The sequence below is a fragment of the Sebastes fasciatus genome, chromosome 1 (genome assembly GCF_043250625.1).
Source record: "Sebastes fasciatus isolate fSebFas1 chromosome 1, fSebFas1.pri, whole genome shotgun sequence".
NCBI classification, from domain to species: domain Eukaryota; kingdom Metazoa; phylum Chordata; class Actinopteri; order Perciformes; family Sebastidae; genus Sebastes; species Sebastes fasciatus.
In genome coordinates this window covers 1274575-1299480 of record NC_133795.1, presented here as the reverse complement: position 1 = coordinate 1299480, position 24906 = coordinate 1274575, and the positions used below count along the sequence as shown (strand labels likewise).

At 39.5% G+C, this 24906-nt stretch overlaps 1 protein-coding gene across 4 annotated transcripts in view; it reads right to left on the bottom strand.

Annotated features, from left to right (window-relative positions):
* The window catches only part of phf2 (PHD finger protein 2), a 44825-nt gene that overhangs the window by 3775 nt on the left and 16144 nt on the right, over positions 1–24906 (bottom strand). Inside the window, exons 2-21 of one of the 4 annotated variants that reach the window (XM_074630789.1) lie at positions 23747–23832; positions 21348–21462; positions 20832–20992; positions 19577–19718; positions 19292–19478; positions 17766–17928; positions 16977–17064; positions 16543–16649; positions 15208–15299; positions 15017–15106; positions 13685–14059; positions 12654–12770; positions 9194–9309; positions 8818–8996; positions 7125–7192; positions 5677–5843; positions 3653–3972; positions 1614–1709; positions 1421–1530; positions 11–329 (exon numbers count right to left, since the gene is read on the bottom strand). In XM_074630789.1, the coding sequence (XP_074486890.1) occupies positions 11–329; positions 1421–1530; positions 1614–1709; positions 3653–3972; positions 5677–5843; positions 7125–7192; positions 8818–8996; positions 9194–9309; positions 12654–12770; positions 13685–14059; positions 15017–15106; positions 15208–15299; positions 16543–16649; positions 16977–17064; positions 17766–17928; positions 19292–19478; positions 19577–19718; positions 20832–20992; positions 21348–21462; positions 23747–23832 (3098 nt within the window). The remainder of the gene's footprint in view (positions 1–10; positions 330–1420; positions 1531–1613; positions 1710–3652; positions 3973–5676; positions 5844–7124; positions 7193–8817; positions 8997–9193; positions 9310–12653; positions 12771–13684; positions 14060–15016; positions 15107–15207; positions 15300–16542; positions 16650–16976; positions 17065–17765; positions 17929–19291; positions 19479–19576; positions 19719–20831; positions 20993–21347; positions 21463–23746; positions 23833–24906) is intronic. The other 3 variants (XM_074630867.1, XM_074630945.1, XM_074631038.1) reach the window with 3 other exon arrangements.

Here is a 24906-nt window from a genome sequence, read left to right as displayed (position 1 = left end):
TACGACTCACCTTTGGCGTCCGCCGACACCGCGCGTTCCCCCTTCGCCACGCTGCTGCTGTTGGTGGTGCTCGTGGAGTTGGTGCTGTTGTTGGGAGAAGACATCGACGGCCGCCTCTGGCTGAGGAACACCCCCGGCGCCATGGGCTGCGGCCCCCCCGGCGACTTGACCGTTCCAGTGTTGAACTCGTGGTCCGTCAGGCTGCCGTCTTGGGAGTCGGCGTTGTGCTCCGGCGAGCTGCTGTCCTGAGAGATCTTCGGGGGCTCCTCGATCACTACCGCCTTCTTTTTGGTGCTTTTCTTCTTCTTCTTACTTTTCTGCTGCTCCTCCTGTTGACACACATGTTCATGTTGAGCATCACTTAACGAGGAATAGTTCATATTATTATGTAAAAGTCAGGGCTGTCAAAGTTAACGCAACAACCAAATGAGCATTAATGTGATTTTTAGGTTGTAGCGGCTCAGTTTTAAAGCTAGCTTATATTTTTTTTTACATATACATATATATATAAATATCTATTTATCAAAATAAATAGATATATATAAATATATTTATAAATATATACATCCTTCTATATTTACCATATACCAAGTATTTCCCTTTTTATTGTAATGTATATTATTTGGAAATATTTTTTTTTTTTAAATTCTATTACTCTAAATTAATTTTTTTATCGTTGTGTCATTTATTATTATTATTATTATTATTATTATTTTATTTATTTTTTTGATACTTAACTTCCCAGCAAAAAGTATTTCACACGATTGTACTTGTATAACCGGGTTGACAATACACATCTTGAATCTTGAATCTTGTTTTAAAGCTAGAGTGAAGATCCTGGTATCATATAAAACTATAAAACCTGATGAATCCATCGGTACCAACCATGTCAGACTAGCTGGTCATGAAGGAGGTTAAATAACGCTCCATGTTCAAAGAGGTCCCTTGACCTCTGACCTCCAGATCAGTGAATGTAAATGGGTTCTATGGGTACCCACGAGTCTCCCCTTTACAGACATGCACACTTTATGATAATCACATGCAGTTTGGGGCAAGTCATAGTCAAGTCAGCACACTGACACACTGACAGCTGTTGTTGCCTGTTGGGCTGCAGTTTGCCATGTTATGATTGGAGCATATTGTTTTATGCTAAATGCAGTACCTGTGAGGGTTTCTGGATCAATATCTGTTATTGATTTGTGTTGATCATTGATTTACAATAATAAATATATACATACATTTGAATAAAGCAGCATATTTGTCCACTCCCATGTTGATAAGAGGATTAAATACTGGACTAATCTCCCTTTAAGGTTCATTTAGAACAGATAACAAAATGTGATTAACTATGGAACATCATGCGATTAATAAATATTAAATATTTGAATTGATTGATTGTAAAAATCCCATCCTGCCATACCTGATGAGAAAGCTTTGCTGCAGCTGCAGCCAGTCCCGTTTCTATGGAAGCAACTCGGGCGCCGTCTCTCGCCGGCCGCTCCTGTCGAGGAACTGACGGTCCGACGCGGGCTGCGATCACATCCATGTGAAGGGTTAATACACATTTACTTCAGAAAAACCATAAAGTGTAAATAACTTTCTTTAGTCTTTACCTGTCGGGCTGTACGGAGTGTCATCACTGCTTTTCCGTTTTTTCGATCTGGATTTGAAAACCGGATTATCCTCCTCGGACTCCAGCGACGGGTAAACTGAAATCAGAAAGATGTAACCGATTACTAACATGTCAAGGTTTTCAATGAGAGGATGTAGGAAATTAAACATTACCGGCCAATTATTGTCACATATGTAAAGCATAGAATGTGACTTAAGTACACTTATTTCTGCTTTCCGTGCATCTAAAAGTTTCCAGTGACAGCATGCAGGACAGCTGTGAGACAGCTGTGGACTCCTCCGCCTCCTCACAGAACAACAGCCTCATCTGAAGACGCTCGATATAAATCTGATAACTGGACGATCAAATAAAACATGTTTACAAAAGAAGGAAAGAGTTCCAGCGTGTGAGAAAAGCTTCACACTGGCCTGGAGATGTCATACCGAGAGAGTTCGTGCAGCTAATTTAGACGCTAATTAGAAGTTCAAACGGCGTGTAAAACAACGATTCACAACTGCTCGTGTTAATGTGTTATTAACAAGCTGGGAGGGACAGAACTGACGAGTTTGGACGGAGCTCACAAAGAAAAACGTTTCAAAGAATCACAAATTGGAGCAACACGAAAGGGCGGATTTGGAACGAAGGCACGAAACATAAACACCCCCCCCCCCCAGCATCTCCTCCTAATGAAAAGTTCAAGGCCAGATTTAGAATTAAAGAGCCACATGTTGCTCCATCGCGGGTTAGTCTGTTTCTAACAGCACCTGTTAGCAGCAGCAGAGAATCAGACCCGGCAGCTCGTTAGTTTATCATCAAATGACGCCGGCGTGACCTCGACGAGCTCCGGTCATCTGGGTTCTAAAGGTGCTTCAAACTGGAATTCTGGGTTTCTACTAGAACGTGTTTACATGCTTTAATGTTCATAAAACTCATTATCTTTCTCATCCTGTCTGTCTGAATATGCCTGTAGTCACCGTCTGTCTGAAACGCTCCGGTTAGTCTCTTTAACCGTTTGCCTACGTTGGTATTTTTGTTGTTATTTCTTGGAGTATCTTCAAATGCTCTACATCCCTGAAATCTGTACAACCTGACCTGCAAGGTTATGTACGTCAATAAACCATAATAATTGAAAAAAGTGTTGAAATTGCGTCATAGATTAAAATAAATACAAAAATCTGACATAAATTTGCAAGATTATAGAGTCGGAAATTTACGAGAAAAAACTTAGATATTCTCTGAGATTAAAGGAACACATTTTCGAGAAAAAAAACTCAAATTCTCCAGATTATATAGTAGTAAATTAACGGGAAAAAAACGTGGATATTCGTTGAGATTAAAGTAAAAAATTTCGAGAAAAAAATTGAATATAGATTCAGTATGTCCCAATACATAGCTTCTCAAAAGCAGTATGCCAAAAATACCAGGATGTCCTACTACATCCGGTCGCATTTTGCAGCAAGCCAGCACGCTTTTCTGTCTATTCGGACCCACAATCCTCTGCACAGCGGAGCAAGAGGGTCAAAGTTCAAGACCTAATGTTAGGATGAAGTAGTATGTATTATGTAGTATGTAGTATGTAGTATGTAGTATGTAGTATGTAGTAGTATGTCCCAACGGTATCGTACTTTGTAAGGGCAGCTGCAGTATAAAAGTAAAAAGAACAAGTATGTGATTTGGAACATAGCCACTGTGTGTGTGTGTGTGTGTGTGTGTGTGTGTGTGTGTGTGTGTGTGTGTGTGTGTGTGTGTGTGTGTGTGTGTGTGTGTGTGTGTGTGTGTGTGTGTGTCAACTACACAGAGTTTAGCAGCACTTCTACCGGTGACTGTATAGTTGTGACATCACAACCTCACGGAAGTCCTGACGGCACGTTTAAAGGCTCAGTTTCTGAATACGGACTGTGAGCATTTCTCTGTGGAGTGTTTTGATACTAGACGTGCTTTATAATCACAAAAAGACATGGAAGTCGTCTCACTTTCTACAATATAGGACCTTTAAGTTTCTATGAAAACAGGAAGAAGAGGAATAATTCGGGCTCGTACCGTAATCGGAGTCCTTGAAACAGGCGTCCATGTGGTCCTGGTCGTCGTCGTAGTCCAGACTCTCGATGCTGCTGCTCTTCCTGGGTTTCTTCGGGAGCCGTTTGGTGGGCCGCTTGCTGTTGTTGCCGCCGCCGCCGCCTCCTCCTCTTCCACCGGCCTTCTTGCCGGCCTGCGCGCCTTGCGAGTTGCCCTTCGACTGGCTGTTGCCTTTGGACTGGCTGTTGCTCCACGGCTGCTGCAAGCTGTCTGAAGACGACAGGTTGGCCATGGACAGCATGCCCTGAATGGCCTCCTGTGTGCTGGGAGATGCAGGTGGCTGACTGTAAGTACGTCAATAAGAAATACACAACAACAGCAGCCATTACACAGCAGTCAGCACGCCGGCAGAGGAGAAGAGAGACTGAGAGAGAATGATTGACAAGAAGGCTTTCAAGTCCATAGAAATGTCACCAGTTGAGCCATTAAGTTAACCACGGTTTAGCACTCGGCGCCTCACGTTTAGACTAATTTAGACAACGAAATATCTACGACGACGTATTGTAGGTAAAAAAATATATAAAATACGGAGTCCGGGGGAAGGGAGTAATATAACCAGAAAAAAGAGGCAAATTTATCAGAAAAAAACTCTCAAATTTGCAAGATTATATATTCGGAAATTAACAAGAAAAAACAAAGGAATATTCTCTGAGATTAAAGTAACAAATTTTCGTGAAAAAAAACTCAAATTTGCGAGGTTATAAAGTCGGAAATATACAAAAAAATTGGGATATTCTCTGAGATTAAAGAGGCAAATTTACGAGAAAACAAATCACAAATGTGTGAGATTATAAAGTCGTAAATTAACGAGAAAAAAAATTGAATATTCTCTGGGATAAAGTAACATATTTACGAGAAAAAAAAAATGATTTGCAAGATTATTAAATCGGAAATGTACGAGAAACAAAATCACAAATGTGTGAGATTATAAAGTCGTAAATTAATGAGAAAAAAACTCAGATATTCTCTGAGATTAAAGAGGCAAAATTACGAGAAAAAACTCAAAAATTTGCGGGATTATAAAGTCATAAATTAATGAGAAAAAATGGAAAATTCTCTGAGATTAAAGTAACAAATTTACGAGAAAAAAAAAATCCAAATTTGCGAGATTATAAAGACGGATATTTATGAAAAAAAACTTGGATATTCTCTGAGTTTAAAGTGGATTATTTACAAGAAAAAAATCACAAATGTGCGGAAATTATAAAATCATAAATTTACGAGAAAAAAATTGACTATATTCTGGGAATAAAGTAACATATTTACGAGAAAAAAAATAAAATTTGCAAGATTATTAAATCGTAAATTTACGAGAAACAAACTTAGATATTCTCTGTGATTAAAGTGGCAAATTAAGCAGTTGTGCCATTAAGCATCATTACCGTCTGACAAAACTGCTCCGAATCGGGAAGAACAAAGTAAAACTGTGAAATGTAAATATTCTCCAGGGAGCTGTGATGACTTTAAGAGGCAGATATTAAGTAATTAGCTGCAACAATGAGCTGTCAAACACTCCCAGAATGAACCGCGGTCTCTCCCTCTCCAAAGCACCCAAACAATCTGAGAAATGAACATATTTCAGCCGATGTTTCTTTCCTTCTTTCATTGCTCATTCGTAGCTTTCAGTGTGGTGGAAACAGACCATCACGAGCTGAATGAAAACAGCAAACAGCAGAAGGGCGGAGGGAGGAGAGCCTGCAGCCACGCAGAGCTTTTTTTTGATAGATGAAACAAACATTGACTTAACACAAACTGCTGACAGATTCTGCGTAAATTGTTTGATTTTTCAGCTCGAAGCGAAGTCATAAAATTCAGCTTTTTCATCCAATGACATCGTCGTTGAGCGGGGCCATTTGTTTGTCAGTGGGTTGCCCCATTAAGGAGACCTGAAATTAATTAACCGAGCTGTGCGTGTGCTGTAACCCGAGAGAGAGTGTGTTTAGATCGGTGTCGGAGGAACAGAACGACGTCAGCGGAGGTCAGTCTACCTGTTGGCGCTGTAGTCGATCCCGCCCACTTGCTTGCTCGCCTGCAGCAGGTCAAGGATCCCCGCGGCGCTGCCGGTCTTCTTCTTCACCTTAGAGTTGCGACCCTTCACCTCGGGCTTGGCCTCCGTGTCTATGTGAAGAGTCTCTTCGTCGGAGGACTCCACGGTCTGATTGATTTGGACAAAGTGGAGAAAGTAGAAATAGACATGAGGAGAGAGAAGCAGACATTTACAGGGTGAATTAAAGGGAAATTAAAGCAGTGAAAATAGTCTAAATATAGTGTACACTTAAACTGATTTTAGGTGTCTAAAATCTGTTAAGCTGCTGCCCCCCCCCCCGTCCACAGCAGCACATTACTTTACTCCCGTGCAGTAACTCCTGTCTGTTTCTCTAAACTGGAGGCGTGCCGACCGTCATCTACTGTAGGTAATACATTGACTATGGAGAAGAGTCTCAAACAACCCCACTGAGAAACACCTGAACTATCCCTTTAATGTATAACATCTCATTTATTTTGAAATATGCACCATGTCAATTTTGACACATGTAGACAAATCAGGTAATAATTCAGCTGCCTTAAGGCCTTGGTCATTTCATTTGATGTTCCCAAACTCATTTGCATTAATTAAAACAACAACAAAATAAGCGCTACAGAATAAATTCGAGGCTTCTGATGGATCTGATGGATCTGATGGATCTGATGGATCTGATGGACCTGATGGACCTGATGGACCTGATGGATCTGATGGACCTGATGGACCTGATGGACCTGATGGATCTGATGGATCTGATGGACCTGATGGACCTGATGGACCTGATGGACCTGATGGATCTGATGGATCTGATGGATCTGATGGGTCTGATGGATCTGATGGACCTGATGGATCTGATGGGTCTGATGGATCTGATGGACCTGATGGACCTGATGGATCTGATGGACCTGATGGATCTGATGGATCTGATGGATCTGATGGACCTGATGGATCTGATGGATCTGATGGACCTGATGGACCTGATGGACCTGATGGACCTGATGGACCTGATGGATCTGATGGATCTGATGGACCTGATGGATCTGATGGACCTGATGGATCTGATGGATCTGATGGATCTGAAGTTAACTGTGAGACTCTGTTATGATGTGGTTTCCAGTTTCCACTCTCACTAGTAAACACAACAGCATCTGGTACAAGTCTGTTTCTTTATTCTTCGTCCTCCGTTCATGCCACAGCTATTTCCCTCATCAGGGTGTGGTGGTCCGCAGCTTAGAGAGCTGATTCACCCACAAAACATTTTCTTTTTATTATGATCTGAGTTTTGCAGCATGTTCTTGTGCATGAAAACGCCTGGAACAGTATTAGCTGGCTGGGTCCGGTATACAGCCTCGTCATGTATATAGAGTCGTATAATCGCATTACAACTGCTCACATGTCGTGTGATGTACGTACCTTGGCCACCAACGGTTGGAACTTTGGTTTCTTGGCTGGCTGAATGGGTTCTTTGATGTCCGACAAAACTGGAAAAAACAAAACAAAAAAGTTGTTCATCCACGGTATATGTTTTCATTATTGATCGTAGGGCTGGGTATCAGTGCTAATGCAACACCTGATCATCGGTACTCATAACAACACAATACTTAAAGGAGCAGTGTGTAGGATGTGGTGGCATCTAGCGATGTGGTTGCAGATTGCAACCGACTCAGTACCCCTCCGTTCACTCCTCCTTTTCCAAGACTGCGGTAACGTAAGGCGCTGAGTGCAAAACCGTAGTAACGCCGTTTGCCTCGCTCAGAGGCCATCCATACCATAATAACACTATTTTAGGAACTACAGAAGTCAGACGGCGGTACCACGGTTTAGCACTCGGCGGCTCACGTTTAGACTAATTTAGACAACGAAATATCTACGACGGCGTATTGTAGGTAAAACAAATAATAGAGAAAAAACTTGGATATTCTCTGAGATTAAAGAGGCACATTTATCAGAAAAAACTCCCAAATTTGCGAAATTATATATAGTCATAAATTAACGAGAAAAATTAGGAATATTCTCTGAGATTAATATTTGTGAGATTATAAAATCGGAAATTTAATAAAAAAAAAAACGTGGATATTCTCTGGGATTAAAGTGGCAAATTTATCAGAAAAAAATTGCAAATTTGTGAGATTATAAAATCCCAAATTTACGAGAAAAAAAAATCCCAAATTTGCGAGATTATAAAATCGTAATATTACGAGAAAAAAACTGATATTCTTTGAGATTAAAGTGGCAAATTTACTAAAAAAAATAAACAAAAATTTGCAAGATTATTAAATCGTAATATTACGAGAAAAAAACTTTGATATTCTTTGATATTAAAGTGGCAAATTTACTAAAAAAAATAAACTAAAATTTGCAAGATTATTAAATCGTAAATTTATGAGAAAAAAAACTGAGATATTCTCTGAGATTAAAGTGGCAAATTTACAAGAAAAGAAATCACAAATTTGTGAGATTATAAAGTCGTAAATTTACAAGAAAAAAACTAAAAAAATTGAGAGATTTTAAAGTCGTAAATTTATGTTGAAAAAACTCAGATATTCTCTGAGATTAAAGTGGAAAATTTACGAGAAAAAAAACTCACAAATGTGCAAGATTTTAAAGTCGGAAATTTACAAGAAAAACAACTAATTAGTGGAGAACAAAACCATGGTAGTGAAAAATAGTGGGGGGTTTCTTTTGTTAAGGAACCACAGCAGTGAAATTCAGATGGTGGCTGGCGTTACCACGGTTTTGCATCCCACAATATTTTCAAAAATGTTGTTATCGTAAATTTGCCACTTTAATTTCAGAGAATATCCAAGTTTTTTTCTTGTAAATGTACGACTTAAATCTTGGAAATTCAGTTCAGTTAATTATCGGAATATTACCTCCCTCTCCGTAATTATTTTTATTTTTATTTTTATTTGACCTACAATGATCTTAAAAAAAACATCGTAGATATCATATCAAAGAATAAATAAACCTACGAATCTGACCAATCATTTAATGCTGATTTTCAACACTTTTCTAAACTCAATGCGACACATTTAAGTCAACAATAAAAAAAGTGTTGAGGTTTGATACCCGGCCCGAGACTGAACCAGACTGAATCACTACTCACAGGACAGATCCCTCTTGACGGTGTTCTTTTTCCGCCTGATGGGGAATTCGTCAATCTTCAGCTCCCCCTCGTCGGAGACGTACTCGTACTCGTCTCTCACCGGCTTGGTTTTGTCCTCTTTTAGGTTTTGTAATGATCCAAAAACACTTGAGTTGGTCTGAGGTTTCAGCGTCTTGGAGCTGAAAAGGAAACCACAGGAACAATGAGGGAGCGATACGAGGCTCAGCAGCGAGAAGTCCTTGAGTTGGTCTCTAATGGAGACGGTGCTGATAGCCACATGGCTCTATAATCACCACAACACGCCACATGAGAAGGTTAACACGCTCTCCCCTCCAAAGACCGTTTACATGGTCGATCACAGCCGTTCCATACGTACCCGAGCATTTTCTTGTGAGACATCGTAAAGCTGAATCGGTCTTTATTGCCCGACAGCGGTGTTCTGTCAAATCTGCACTCCTCCTCCATCTTCAGCAGAGAGTCTGGTTTACTGTTCTGTAAAGTTCAAAAGGAAATAACGTTGACTTATCACATCAGAGCATTTTCATTAAGAAGAATGAAAGATAGATTTTGACATGCGTTCTTACACATTCAGGTGTTTATTTTACTATGTTGTCTCTGAAGTGAGCACAAATCCAAACACACAAATGTGCAGATTTAACGTATCGAGTAAACACATTAAAAGGTAAATTTGTTTTTATTTTTATTTGACTAAAAAAATTAAATGATGGAAACTAAAAAATTTATTATCAGTAACTCAGTTTAATACGATCACTATTCTGTAAAATAGAGGAAGGGAGTCATTTTATTAAAAGTAGGGCTGTCAGAGTTATCTCAATAATAACGCGTTAACGTTCTAACGCCACTAATTTATTTAACGTATTAACGCAACTTGTTATTTTTAGGTTGTAGCGGCTCAGTTTTCTGCTCTTCCTCCTATTGACACATATTTTGTTTGTGTTGAGTACTAGTATTGAGTATTACTTACTATTAATATGTAAAAATTAGGGCTGTCAAAGTTAACGCGATAATAATACGTTAATGCAAATTTGTCACTAAATTCGCATTAATGTAACTTGCGATTTTTAGGTTATAATGGGCTCGGTTTCAATCAATGCAATATCTGCAATATAAAAAAAAAAAAATGCTTGTATATATATATTTACATAAACATACTACTTAACTTACTGTTTTCTTAATGGAGCTTCCCAGCAAAAAAGTATTTCACATGATTGTACTTGTATAACCGGTGTGACAATAAACATCTTGAATCTTGAATCTTGTTTTAAAGCTAGAGTGAAGATCCTGGTATCATAGTAAACTATAAAACCTGATGAATCCATCGGTACCAACCAGGTCAGACTAGCTGGTCAGGAGGTTAAATAACGCTCCAAACTTACGCTAAATGTTGAAGAGGAAAAACTGTCATGTCCGTTTTCAAAGGGGTCCCTTGACCTCTGACCTCCAGATGTGTGAATGTAAATGGGTTCTATGGGTACCCACGAGTCTCCCCTTTACAGACATGCCCACTTTATGATCATCACATGCAGTTTGGGGCAAGTCATAGTCAAGTCAGCACACTGACACACTGACAGCTGTTGTTGCCTGTTGGGCTGCAGTTTGCCATGTTATGATGGGAGCATATTGTTTTATGCTAAATGCAGTACCTGTGAGGGTTTCTGGATCAATATCTGTCATTGATTTGTGTTGTTCATTGATTTACAATAATAAATATATACATATATTTACATAAAGCAGCATATTTGTCCACTCCCATGTTGATAAGAGGATTAAATACTGGACTTTAAGGTTAATTTAGAACAGATACAAAATGTGTGTATGTATTTGAATCGATTGACAGCTTTAATTAAAATAAAAACATTCCTGTTTAAAAGGCTGAAATCATCATGATGTTAATCTCCACAGATGATTTGACCCAATTTAAACTAAACCAAAGAGAAGAATGCAAACTGCTGCCATAGAAATCACCACTGAGCAGACTGTCTGTAATTAACTGTGAAATCCAAGAATATGCATTTTTCAAATATTCACCCCGCAACCATTTGACTCCTAAATTAAAGACATGTGACATGCAGGGTAACCTGACGCCGATACATCGTCACATGCCTTCTTTTAATTGACGATCATATATGATAGTATGTCTCTGCTACACAGAGGAGCTGTGAACTATTTACATGACTCTGCAGTGATGACCAGTGAAGACGTGGTCTCCGCTGACCTTGGTAAACATCTAACACGGTCTCTAACTCCATCTGTTAATGCTTGGCCTGATGTGGAGGAGCAGCTGGATGGATCCTGCAAACATTCCTCAGCAGTTTGGCATTGAAGTTTCCATGAAACCAAAACCCTCCGATGTCTTCCGCTCAACAAAATTACACACAGACTAATTTAGACTACGAAATATCTATGACGGCGCATTTAAGGTAAAAAAAATAATAATTATGGAGCCGGGGGAAGGGAGTAATATTCAAAGAAAAAACTTGGATATTCTCTGAGATTAAAGTAACAAAGTTTCGAGAAAAAAAATCCAATTTGCAAGATTATAAAGTCATAAATTAACAAGAAAAAAACTTGAATATTCTCTGAGATTAAAGTAACAAATTTAAGAGAAAAAAGCCTAAAATGTGTGAGATTATAAAGTCGGAAATTTATGAGAAAAAACTTGGATTTTTTTTTTTAGATTAAAGTGGCAAATTTACGAGAAAATAAAATCCCAAATTTGCGAGATTATAAAGTCGTAAATTAACGAGAAAAAAACTTGAATATTCTCTGAGATTAAAGTAACAAATTTAAGAGAAAAAAGCCTAAAATGTGTGAGATTATAAAGTCGGAAATTTATGAGAAAAAACTTGGATTTTTTTTTTTAGATTAAAGTGGCAAATTTACGAGAAAATAAAATCCCAAATTTGCGAGATTATAAAGTCGTAAATTAACGAGAAAAAAACTTGAATATTCTCTGAGATTAAAGTAACAAATTTAAGAGAAAAAAGCCTAAAATGTGTGAGATTATAAAGTCGGAAATTTATGAGAAAAAACTTGGATTTTTTTTTTTAGATTAAAGTGGCAAATTTACGAGAAAATAAAATCCCAAATTTGCGAGATTATAAAGTCGGAAATTTATGAGAAAATATTCTGGATATTCTCTGAGATTAAAGTGGCAAATTTACTAGAAAAATCTCAAATTTGACAAAATTTACTAGAAAAATCTCCAAAATTTGCGAGATTACAAAATCGTAAATAAATGACAAAAAAAGGAATATTCTCTGAGATTTAAGTAACAAAGTTTCGAGAAAGAAAATCCAATTTGCAAGATTTTAGTCATAAATTAACAAGAAAAAAGCTTGAATATTCTCTTGAGATTAAAGTGGCAAATTTACAAGAAAAAAAACTCCAAAATTGAGAGATTATAATCTCACACACAGCCATCAACAACACATCAAACACTTTTGCTCTGAAAAAGCCCCCCACCCCCGTTGTTCAGCTATAATGATAGAACAGATTTCCTTTCTAAAGATGAGTGCATATGTAAATACTTAGATGGAAAGCAGTGCATATGGAATAATTCCATGAGGTAAACTCTGGATGTTTCTGGAGCAGCTCTGATGAGCTGCAGGCCTCAAACGTGCGACTCGGGCCGCATCATTATTTCTGCTGATTGCTTTGAAGCGAAGTGTGCAAATCACTTTTGGATGATCCTACTTTTCTTTTCTTTCTGCTCAGCTTGTAACCTTCACTTCTTCACTCGGAGGTTTATTTGACTGTGATATTATTTATTTTGGCCCGTAACAAGCAGCCATTAGATTAAAACCAGCTCATACCTTATACTTCCACTTAGCTTCAGTCTTGTTTTTGTTCTGCTCTCTCATTTCAAACTTCTCCACGTTGTTCTGCTTTGATATTTCCTTCTCTGATATACTCAGGACGTTCTTCACAGCCTGGAGAAAGACGCAAGTTATTAAAGGGATAGTTCTGGTGTTTCTCAGTGGGGTTGTATGAGCTACTTCTCTGTAGTCAGTGTGTTACCTACAGTAGATGACAGTCAACATGCCTCCAGTTTAGAGAAGCAGACAGGAGTTACGGCACAGGAGTAAAGTAATGTACTGCTGTGGACGGGGGGGCAGCAGCACAACGTAAAGAATCAATATCAGTTTAAGTGTACGCTAGATTTAGAATATTTTCACCGCTTCACCATTTCTGACGGGGAAAGTCTCGCCAAAGCCACCAGACTCCACTGAAAAAGACATAAATCTTTACCTGGCAGAACACAGGGGGTTGCTGGTCTAACGCTGCCTCGATTGGTTTGTTTGTGTTATTGTGTGACTTTGGTTACGGATTCACCAAAGTCACACAATAACATGCAGTTTTTTTCAATGGAGTCTGGTGGCTTTGCCGAGAGCATAGATGGATACAACGGCTTCAGTTCCCCGTCGGAACGGGCTGTCTGACGGCGAGATAAAGTGGTGAAAATATTCTAACTATAATGTACACTTAAACTGATATACATTTTTTTAAGTAGGCTTTTATTTTAGGTGTTTAAAATACGTTTTCCCGTCTGTTTCTCCAAACTGGAGGCGTGCTGACAGTCATCTACTGTAGGTAACACACTGACTATGGAGAAGAACCTCATACAACCCCACTGACAAACACCCAAAACTAAAACTATACCATTAACAGAAAAATTCATCCGAGAGCGACTACTGTATGGGATGCTTTTACTGCATAAAGAGGTCAAACTTTCTGCTGGAAGGGATGCAAAATGGCGCAGGTAAAGTGAAAACTAAAGGATGCAAATAATCCTCCAAACAAAATAAGATCTATTTAATTCCCGCTAACGTGACCGTCCGCTCACCTTCGTCTTCTTCGGCTGGTCCATTTTGCTCAAGATGTCCTTGGCGTGGGACTCGAGAGCCGCGAAGCTGGAGGGTTTGGGAGGCGGCGACGACTCTTTGGCCTTCTTCGCTTTCTTCTTCCCTCCTTCCTTGACCTTCGGCACCTTCGGGGGCTTGGGGGGCTTGGGGGCCTTGGGGGCCTTGGGCATCTTCGGGGGTTTGGGAGGTTTGGGTGGTTTGGGAGGTTTGGAGACTTTCTTTCTGGCTTTGTCTCTGCTGGGCGAGGGGACGTGGGCCGGGGAGACGGGCTCCTCGGGCTCAGAGTGGGTGGACGGCGGTTCCTCCACCGGGGGGACCTTAATGCTGGGCTCGCTCTTAATCGCTTTCGTTGCATTCTGGAAACAAAAGCAGGGAAATGACCAATAATTTTGTAATCTGCAATTTAACCCCACTCAAAATAAATAAATAGATAAATAGATAGATAGATAAATAAATAGATAGATAAATAAATAAATGAATAAATTAATTAATAAATAGACAAATATATAAATAAATAGATAGACAAATAAATAAATATATAAATAGATGAATAAATAAAAAAATAAATATATAAATAGAATAAATAAAATAATAAAAACAACAACAACACATTTACACCTCCGTTTTCACAGGAAGTTAGGTTTAGGCAACACAACCGCTTAGTTAGGGTTAGGAAGCGGTCGTGGTTGACGTTAACTTCACTGACTAGAGACTCACTTGACTCATGTGACAAAATAAGTCAATATTACTTTTAGAATCACGCGGGCCACAAACATTGGTCTCCAGGATGAAAGTCCTGTGTTTGTTTATTTGTTCCCGCCCTTAGCAGATTTTCATGCTCTTTATACTACGTCAGTTGCTAAAGGATGCCTCCGTGCGTCGGTATCTGATGCCAAGGGGCACTGACCAAGTGGAGCATGAATGTTCTTGCAGATTTCATAGATTATGTGATATTTTGTGTGCAAAGTTTACATTTCGACCGGAGTTTGGCACTAAAGGAAATCCATGAAGTGTCCAAAAAGAAAAGGATTCATACTCTGAAAACTATGAATATCCACAATCATTAGTTTTCAAAGGTAACTTGACATGGACCACTATGAAGAAATACTTTTACTTGACTTTGGTGCTACAATAAAAGTCGGCGGGCTCATCAGAATCATTAAGGATCATGAATATCCACAGTAGATGTTGACCTGCAGTCTGACCAACATCACCATCTTCACCGTCTCCTCTTACTGCCACCAAAGAGTAAAACCAGCAGGATCTTTTAGAGAACGGTTGATCGCGTTTATATTCAAATGAAACCAGAATACCTCGGACAGTCTGATCTCTTTGGCCAGGTCCTTAATGAGCTGCGATGGTTTCATGTTCTCTGGAAGCTCATCTTCATGTTCCAGGAGAGCCTGTCACCAGGAAAACAGACATCAGTTTTCATAATAAAAGCTTGAACAGACACCTGACACACACACCTGTCCTGTCCTGTCCTGTCCTGACGCATCCATACCTGTTTCTTAGTCCAAGCTCTGAAGGCTCCGTTGATGATTTTGGCACCATGTATCAGGTACGCCGCTGGCTGCTTGTTTGCTTTATGTAAACCTGAAGAAAAAAAGAAATGCAAATGTTCTCACTGGATGAATCCTGACTTTTAATCTCTGAGAAGTCAAAGCCTGTTAAATACAGCGTGCTGTATACGCTCAGTGCTCTGCAGAGATTTACAGGATGGAAGAGAACAAGCCTCTCAACAAACACGAGGACAGACGAGCTGACGGAGAGACGCCGTGTGAAGTCAACTGTCAGCTGGTGAAAGTGTGTTTGGACAAACTGTCCTGTTAGCAAAATGAAGCAGAGCTGAGAACCCAAACAGACGAGTGACATGTTAAAGCTCTCGAGGAACACGGTCAACATCTCACTCTGGATCAGCTGCATCACTAAAAGGTCAGATGTAACTACAGTGAGTACAGGATGAGGCTGATTCTTCACTGAAAGATCAGGTTTCCTGTGTTCGCAGTACAATGAAATAAAACCTATTTAAAGGGACTGTTTGTAACTTTCAGAAATGCTTAACAGCGACACCTGTGGCCGTTAAGTCAACGAAAGGCAGCGTTGGGCCCACAATATCAATCTATATTTCAGCTGCTTGGCAGTAATGTCAGCTGACCAGACGAAGGTCTCTCCATGAATCAATGCTGATTCTAGTGTTGGCTTTTCCTGCTTCAGCCTCCGGGGCTGAGGCAGCAGGGCTCCGCAGCGAGAAACGTTACCGTCTCCGACTGCGCCCGGAGTGAACAGGGAGACACCGGCACCTGGTTGGAGACGACAACTACAGCTCTGATTTATGTGAAATGATGCAGTTTTAATGTGGATTTCCTCTTTAATTTCTTTGTCTGTATATCTGAGGATCAACTGAAGTCGATTTACAACCAAAAAAAAGCAGGAAATTATGAACAACATCGAGGCGAATTAGCAGCAGAGAACTCAGTGAGTCTGTTTTTCCTGCTGACCTTGACGTTAAAGAGAATAACGGTGTAGTCGTGAGCATCACAGAAAATAGTGGAAACATAAACAGTTGTCCAGCTGAGGGGAAGTTTAAAAAACGGGACTCGTAATGGAGCAAGTGATTCTAGCCGGTCCGAACCTTCTGAAGCTAATCATCTGTGAACTTCACCGACTTAATGACTGAAATAATATCAGAGCATCCAGCTCCTCATCTGGGCAGCAGACATGCAGCCGAGCTCCTGACTCTGTTTGTGTTTTCTCTGCTTCTCGTGAATTCTTCTGAATTTAAACGACGACATATTAAAGCATCTATAAATACATCCCACTGATTTAAAGAGTTTACCTTTGAATCTCTCGAGGAGATGTCGTCCCACGTACCAGCACGCCGTCTCGTAGTTGGGGAAGGGGGTGAGAGTTCTGACCTTTAGCCGCCTCTCGATATCATACGCTCTGAGGACACACGGCAACATGTTTCAGCTAAACATCGTCATGCTTTAAAAAACAGGTTTACTGCAACAAACTGTGCAATTCACCAGGTATTTCCAAATGTGGAGGATTCATAAACAAGATTGGTGGAATTTTTGGAGCTAAATGATGAGGAGGACGCAGTGGAAACTACTGGGTCAGATCAGCCGAGGACAAACTAAATCCTCCAAATGAGGACATGAGTGTCTGCAGGAGGAATGGGCGGATCACAGCGATTAGAATTAAAATATGACAACGACAACAAGGCAGCAGAAAGGATGTGTGAGTGTGTAATGAGACAGGTGTCCAAACCTCATCTGCATCTCCACGCTCAGGTTGTGGACGAAGTGTCCGGAGAACGCCAGGCAGTCGACCGGAGTCAGTATTGCATTGATCCAACCTGAGGAGACGATCACAATTCAACCATCAAAAATAAAATAGAATAGAGATTCATTCAATATTTCTAATGAAAGATGATGGAAAAAAAATCATTAGTATTCCTTGTTGAAATTTACTTTTGAGTTGTAATCCACCTGCAGGATTACTCCAAAAGTCAGCGATGGATTTGATTGATATTGTTTGGAGGGGTGGGGTGTGGCACAACGAACAATCCATTCGATTTTGGTGGCGATCCGGATCATGATCCGGATTCAGAAACATTCTTAAGGATTCTGATCAGCCTGAGCATTAAGACCACAGGGTATAACACATGTGCAGTGTGACTGATGACGTGTTGACCTCGCCTCCTTCTGAGAGCAGAGACATACGTGTGTGGATGTGTGGAGCTGCTGTTCGTCCGCGGTGAGAAAGAACAAAGTGGTAGATGACGGGATGAGAGACAACGTAGTGTAACGTTCTACAGACATAACAAGGCTGCTGAATGAGAGAGGCATCCGCCGATACGTTACATGGAAACACTTCGTGTTAATAACAAGCCGACCACCTCACGGTACCGCCAGCTGGGAGCTGGGATCTGTTTTTAAAGTCAGGCACCTTGGCGGAGGTCTGCGCTCTCCGAGTGCCATTCTAGTTATTATTAAGTGTTCTTCTAAATCCCGTTCAGCTGTATTCATATGACCCCGAGTAGAGAGCAGCTCTGACCTGACGGGATGAACAGCGTCTGGCCTTGCTTCAGAGTGCACTTGTAACACTTGTCCACCTGGTCGGCGAAGAACATCTCGCTGTGATTGGACGACGACCTCCAGCGCTCGTACAGAGACAGGTTGGCGGAGGTGGGCTTGATGAGGAAGAAGATCTTTTCTCCCTGCGAACACAAACAGATCATCATCATCATCATCATCATCATCATCATCATCATCGTAGGAGAGATGGAGGTTAATGTTCTCCACATTTAGTCTTGAAAGAAAATCCTGATCCAGATAAACTCGGGGTGCAAGAGAATGTTGATTCATTTGAGTATTGACTTTTTATGTTTTAAGATCCTGTATGGATATTTTTTTATTTACTTAACTTTAGGGCTGTCAAAGTTAATGCAAATTCATATCAACGCCACTAATTACTGTAACGCATTAACGCAACTTGTGATTTTAAGGTTGTAGTTCTGTAATAATGCAGTTAATAATTGCTGCCAATCCATTGATGCTGTAAATGTTTATGGGGTTCTCATTTTCCTATAAGCCACCAAATCAGCTGTTATAAATGTTAATCATTAATACAGATTGTGGTCCAGAAAGTGCTGGAGGAGGATAAACACCAGCCAACCTGGTCACTCAAAACTTGTTCTTATGAATGCTTTACAAGCTTTTCTAAGTGTTAAATAACATGTAATAAAGCCAGGGTTGGTAATGTTGAGAAACTTTGAAAGAGTACACTGGATTTTACAAATTATCCAACTGAAAATTTCATCTCAGCACCCATAAAAAGTAATTATCAAACCCTCTGAGACCCGCGGGATTGCGGTGATCCCGGCCAACATTACTGTCTTTAAAAGGTTGTAGCGGCTCGCTTTTAAAGCTAGAGTGAAGATCCTGGTATCATAGTAAACTATAAAACCTGACGAGTCCATCGGTACCAACCAGGTCAGACTAGCAGGTCATGAAGGAGGTTAAATAACGCTCCAAACTTGCATACAATTTTGGCGAGGAAAAACTGTCATGTCCATGTCCAAAGGGGTCCCTTGACCTCTGACCTCCAGATCAGTGAATGTAAATGGGTTCTATGGGTACCCACGAGTCTCCCCTTTACAGACATGCCCACTTTATGATCATCACATGCAGTTTGGGGCAAGTCATAGTCAAGTCAGCACACTGACACACTGACAGCTGTTGTTGCCTGTTGGGCTGCAGTTTGACATGTTATGATTGGAGCATATTGTTTTATGCTAAATGCAGTACCTGTGAGGGTTTCTGGATCAATATCTGTCATTGATCTGTGTTGTTCATTGATTTACTATAATAAATATATACATACTTTTACATAAAGCAGCATATTTGTCCACTCCCATGTTGATAAGAGGATTAAATATTTGACTAATCTCCCTTTAAGGAACATTTAGAACAGATAAAACATGTGTGATTAATTTGCAATTGGACAGGAGTAAAGATCCACTCTCGGGTCACCATCTGGTTCTGACTCAACATGCTGGTCTAACCAGCAGTGTGACGGACCTTTAGGACGTGGTACCAGACGGAGGCGCCGCCGCACTCGATGTGGAAATCTGTGTAGCTGTCTTTCACACAGATCAGACAGTATTTGGTGACTTTGGGCTTCCCGAGCAGAGCGTCATCGGGCCAGTAGTTCTCTACCCAAGACAACCGCCTCACGATCTGTGGACTCTCCACGATGGAATTCATCCTGTCCCCAGAAAGAAACAGAAAAAGAAATGATCAGTACCAGGAGTTTATCCAGGCGGTCGTCTTTATGACTTCATGTCTAATATACAGAGCGAGCACCTGGCGTCGGAGAACTCCAGGTTGATGACGTTCAACACTTTCTTCCTGTTTGTGCTGTAGTAATAATCCACAAACTCTTTGAGCTTCATTTTGCAGTCCGTCTGTTTGGTGACGTCCACGACGTCCACGCCGACGTCAGGACCTGAGACAACAACAGAGGACAGAGAGGACACAGAGGACACAGAGAGGACAGAGGACAGAGAGGACAGAGAGGACAGAGAGGACACGGTTAAACAAGCTGGAGGAAAACTAACCGCCTACAAGCTAAAAGACTTTCTTTAAACAGGAAGCTGGAGGACAAAATGTGTCTGTAGCAGCAGACTGATGTTGATATGTAACAAGTGATCTCATCACTGAACACCAGAGCGTTAAATAAAGGACAGACGCGCCCCCTACTGAACACAAAATGGTATAATACATGTTTTATCCTCTGCTTCTTTTCTTTCTTTCAAAGGTCTTTTTATCAGTTGTCAATTATGAATAAAACAGGGAATAGGAACAGTATGGAGGATACAACATGCCAAAATAAAAAATAAATGTATGAATAAATAAATAAATAAATATGTCGTTAAATATAGCAAAAATAATATTAAAAATAAATGTAGCCATTAATTAATTAATTAATTGACAAAAATATGTGTTTTAATGTGCTTCTTTATTTATTTATCTTTGTATTAATTCCCTTATTTATTTACTCTTCTGTTTAATTTTATTTATTCATGTATTTAATTTTATTTAATTTTTAAATGTATTTATTTATTTATTTTATATTATTATAATTCCCATAGCTATATTATATTCTAATCTTTTTTTATAATCACATTATAATCACTGTTATAATGTGATTATAAGTTCCTCTAAGTGGTCGTTGTTTGTTTTCAGTAAAGCGAAAATTAATTTCACAACATTTTGTGTGTTCTTGCATAGATTTAATATTTTAATGACCACTTAGAATAAGTTATAATCACATAATAACAGTGATTACTGTGATTACCGCTTACAGTAGTAGTAGTAGCAGCAGTAGTAGTAATAGTGATAGCACTAGTAGTAGTTATAGAGTAGTTGCAGTGGTGGTAATACTGCAGTAATAGTAGTAACAGCGGTAGTAGCCTTATAGCAGTACTAGTTGATAAAGTAGGAGTAGTAGAAGAAGCAGCTGCAGCCGTAGTTATTTAGTGATACAGTATAATGGCAGTAGTAGTATTAGTAATAGTAGTAGTAGTAGTAGTAATAGTAGTATCAGTGAGGTCCTCACCGACGTAGTTCTCCACATCACTGATGTAGAAGGTGGGAGCCGGCATGGACAGACCCAGACCGTCCTTCTTCTGGACCAGGATGGGCTCGTTGAAGCCGCCGTCCTCCAGGTAGTCCAGAGTCAGTTGACTGCCGCTCAGCTTCACCACCACGTCGTCAGCGCTGGAACACACACACACACACACACACACACACACACAGTGAGAGGAGCCGGGGTTACTACAGTACGGTAGTATGTGAGACGAGCTGAAGGCAGAGCTTGAAACGTGACCCCACGGTGCCCTCTAGTGGAGTCACTCATAACGTTGAGAATAATATTGACCAAGAGGCCTCATCAACATGAGGAGGAATCATCTCATTTCATTATAATTAGATCCATTAAAGGTGATCCCAATTAGAGAGCGTCAAGTCGGAGTATTTCAGTGACATAGAAGGTTTATCTCACATGATCGGACTGTTTGTGGTGTCGACAGGTCAACAACGAGTCGTACTAGAAAAGTCTAAGATGTGTGTTTACCTCGGAAAGGTCCGACTGCGGAGCTCCTTGATGAAGACCTGGCTGCCGTTCTGAACAGCTTTGATATCTGTGCCTTGCCCCGTGTCATGTTTGTTCCAGTTCTTTTTCTTTTTCACTGAAGAACAGAAAGAAAGTTAAACATTAAAAAACAACTGTCACCAAGAACACAGTTCAGACAAAACAAATCTTGTTTTCCTGAAAACAGTTTGATCCGTTTTGAGAATTTGACATCACGTGACAGAGACATGAAGTGATGACATCACCACGGCAGCTGTTTCTCTCCTTTCTCTGTTAAAGGGATAGTTCGGGTGTTTTGAAGTGGGGTTGTATGTAGATACGTATTCATAGATGACGGCTGGTACGCCCCCAGTTTGGAGAAGCAGACAGGAGTACCAACACGGGAGCAAAGCGATGTACTGCTGTGGACGGGGGAGGGGGGGCAGCAGCAGCTAAACGTAGTTTAGACGCCTAAAAGAAAGACCCACCTAAAGAAAATCTATATTAGTTTACTTGTACGCTATATTTAGAGTATTTTCACTGCTTTACCTCACCGTCAGGCAGCCCTTTACGACGGGGAACTGAAGCCGTTGCATCCATCTATGCTCTCGCCAAAGCCACCAGACTCCATTGATAAAAACAGTAATTTTACCTTTCAGAACACAGGGGTAGCTGGTCTACCGCTGCCTCCATCAGTTAGTTTGTTTAGGCGAGGGGTCAGCAAAGTTTACTATGAAAAGAGCCATTTTAAGTAAAAAAAATAAATAAATAAATCTGTCTGGAGCCGCAAAACATGTGATCATTGTGATGAAGGTAACACAGTTTATAGTCTAAGTATATAGTATATCAGTCTAATGCAGTGAGGGCCAGAGGGACAATGTACTACGGAGTATTAGGGCCACATTGAGGGAAGAACATCTGAGATTTACAGAATAAAGTCATAACTTTACGAGAAAAAAAGAAAATAACACGTAAAATTACTACTTTATTATATTATTACTTTATTCTCTAAATCTCAGATTATTTTTTTCCTCAATGTGGCCCTAATACTCCGTCGTACCGTCGTACCATAGACCTACAACAATGATAAATAAAAATTTAAATATAAACTAAAAACAGTTATTCATTTCCATGTTTATAAATCCACAGAGAGCCACTGGAGAGGAGCTGAAGAGACGCAGGTTGCTGACCGCTGGGTTGTGCTATTGAGTGACTTTGTTGAATCCGATCTAACCAAAGTCACACAATAACTCAAACAAACTAACCGATCGAGGCGGTAGACGAATAACTCCCGTGTTCTGCAAGGTAAAGTTATTGTTGTTGTTTTTTCAATGGAGTCTGGTTGCTTTGGTGAGAGCATAGAGAACTGATTCAGTTCCTCGTCAGAAACAAAGACTACGTTCCAAATCACATACTTTATGGGACATACTACAGAGGACTGCCGGTCATATGCGACCGAATGTAGTAGGACATCCTGGTATTTTAAGCATACAGCATATGACAAACTATGTTTTGTGACATACTAAATCTTTTTCTTTCCTACTAAATAGTATGGTAGTATGGATATTCTGCATAGCTGTCTGACGGCAAGGTAAACCAGTGAAAATATTCTAACTATAGCGTACACTTAAACTAATATTGATTCTTTTAGGTGTCCACAGCAGTACATTACTTTACTCCCGTGCAGTAACTTCTGTCTGTTTCTCTAAACTGGAGGCGTGCCGACCGTCATCTACTGTAGGTAATACACTGACTATGAAGAAGAACATCTACTGTAGGTAATACACTGACTATAGAGAAGAACCTCTACTGTAGGTAATACACTGACTATGAAGAAGAACATCTACTGTAGGTAATACACTGACTATGGAGAAGAACATCTACTGTAGGTAATACACTGACTATGAAGAAGAACATCTACTGTAGGTAACACACTGACTATGAAGAAGAACATCTACTGTAGGTAACACACTGACTATGGAGAAGAACATCTACTGTAGGTAATACACTGACTATGAAGAAGAACATCTACTGTGGGTAACACACTGACTATGGAGAAGAACATCTACTGTAGGTAACACACTGACTATGAAGAAGAACATCTACTGTAGGTAATACACTGACTATGGAGAAGAACATCTACTGTAGGTAATACACTGACTATGAAGAAGAACATCTACTGTAGGTAATACACTGACTATGGAGAAGAACATCTACTGTAGGTAATACACTGACTATGAAGAAGAACATCTACTGTGGGTAACACACTGACTATGGAGAAGAACATCTACTGTAGGTAATACACTGACTATGAAGAAGAACCTCACACAACCCCACTGAGAAACACCTGAACTATCCCTTTAAGATAAATAACACTTCAGTCACTACAGCCTGCTACTTACGTGTGGATTTGCCGTGAGTCTTCTCGCAGTTTGGACAGTGATATATGTCGATATCTGGAGCGTCATCTTCATCCACCTCAACACAGCTGAAACAACACAACACACACGTTTTAATGATCAGGAATGTGACCTTAAATGAGCCGTTTTTTCAAGGAGGATAGATTTAGTTTTGTGAGGTTTTCTTTGGTCTCTCTCCGTTTCCCTGCAGAATAAATAACAGTCAACCTGCCTGAAGTTACAGTTCTCACTGCTTTGACAGCAAGGCTTCAAATAAGCATTATTTTCATGATCAATTCATCTGACATTTGTTTTTATTGATTAATCATTTGGAAATATAAATGTCAGAAAATAGTAAAGGACATCCATCACACTTTCCTAAAGCCAGAGTTTTTCTGATCAACAGTCCAAAACACAAATGACATTCAGTTCACAGTGATACTAAAATATGGAGGACAAAACCTGCCAAAATCAAAATCAAAAATCATTTGCACAATGAGGCAGAAATGCATAAAGAAATGTAAAAAGTAAAAGGTATAAAGAAAAGAATACAGAAATAAATAAGTTTGGGGAAATAAATAAGGGGTGAAATGCAAAGGGAAAATCGTGCATAAAAAAATAAATGTATTTTTTCAAAAATATATATAAAATAAATGCATAAATAAATAAATTTTAAAATGATTAAAAATAAATACATAAATAAACAAATAAGGGGGAAATTAAACAAAAGAGTAATAAATGAGGGAAATAATACAAAGATAAATAAATAAAAAAGCAAATTAAAACAGAAATATCAATATATGTCACATTTAATCACTAATGGCTAAATTTATTTTTAATATTATTTTTGCTACATTTAATGACATATTTATTTATTTAATGAATCATCTATTAATTATTCATTTATTTTGATTTTGGCTCGTTCTAAAATATATAAATAAAATAAAACAAACTGATATTTGCAGTGAAGTGACATGAACAGAAACCAGAAAAACACATTTAAAATCTAAAACACTAAATCACTTCATCGTTTTATCCTGTTAGACATTTGTGTGAAATTGTCATAATTAGCATATGAATTCTTGAGGTATGGCCAAAAACATGTTTTGTGAGGTCACGGTGACCTTTGACCACCAAATTCTGATCAGTTCATCGTTGAGTCA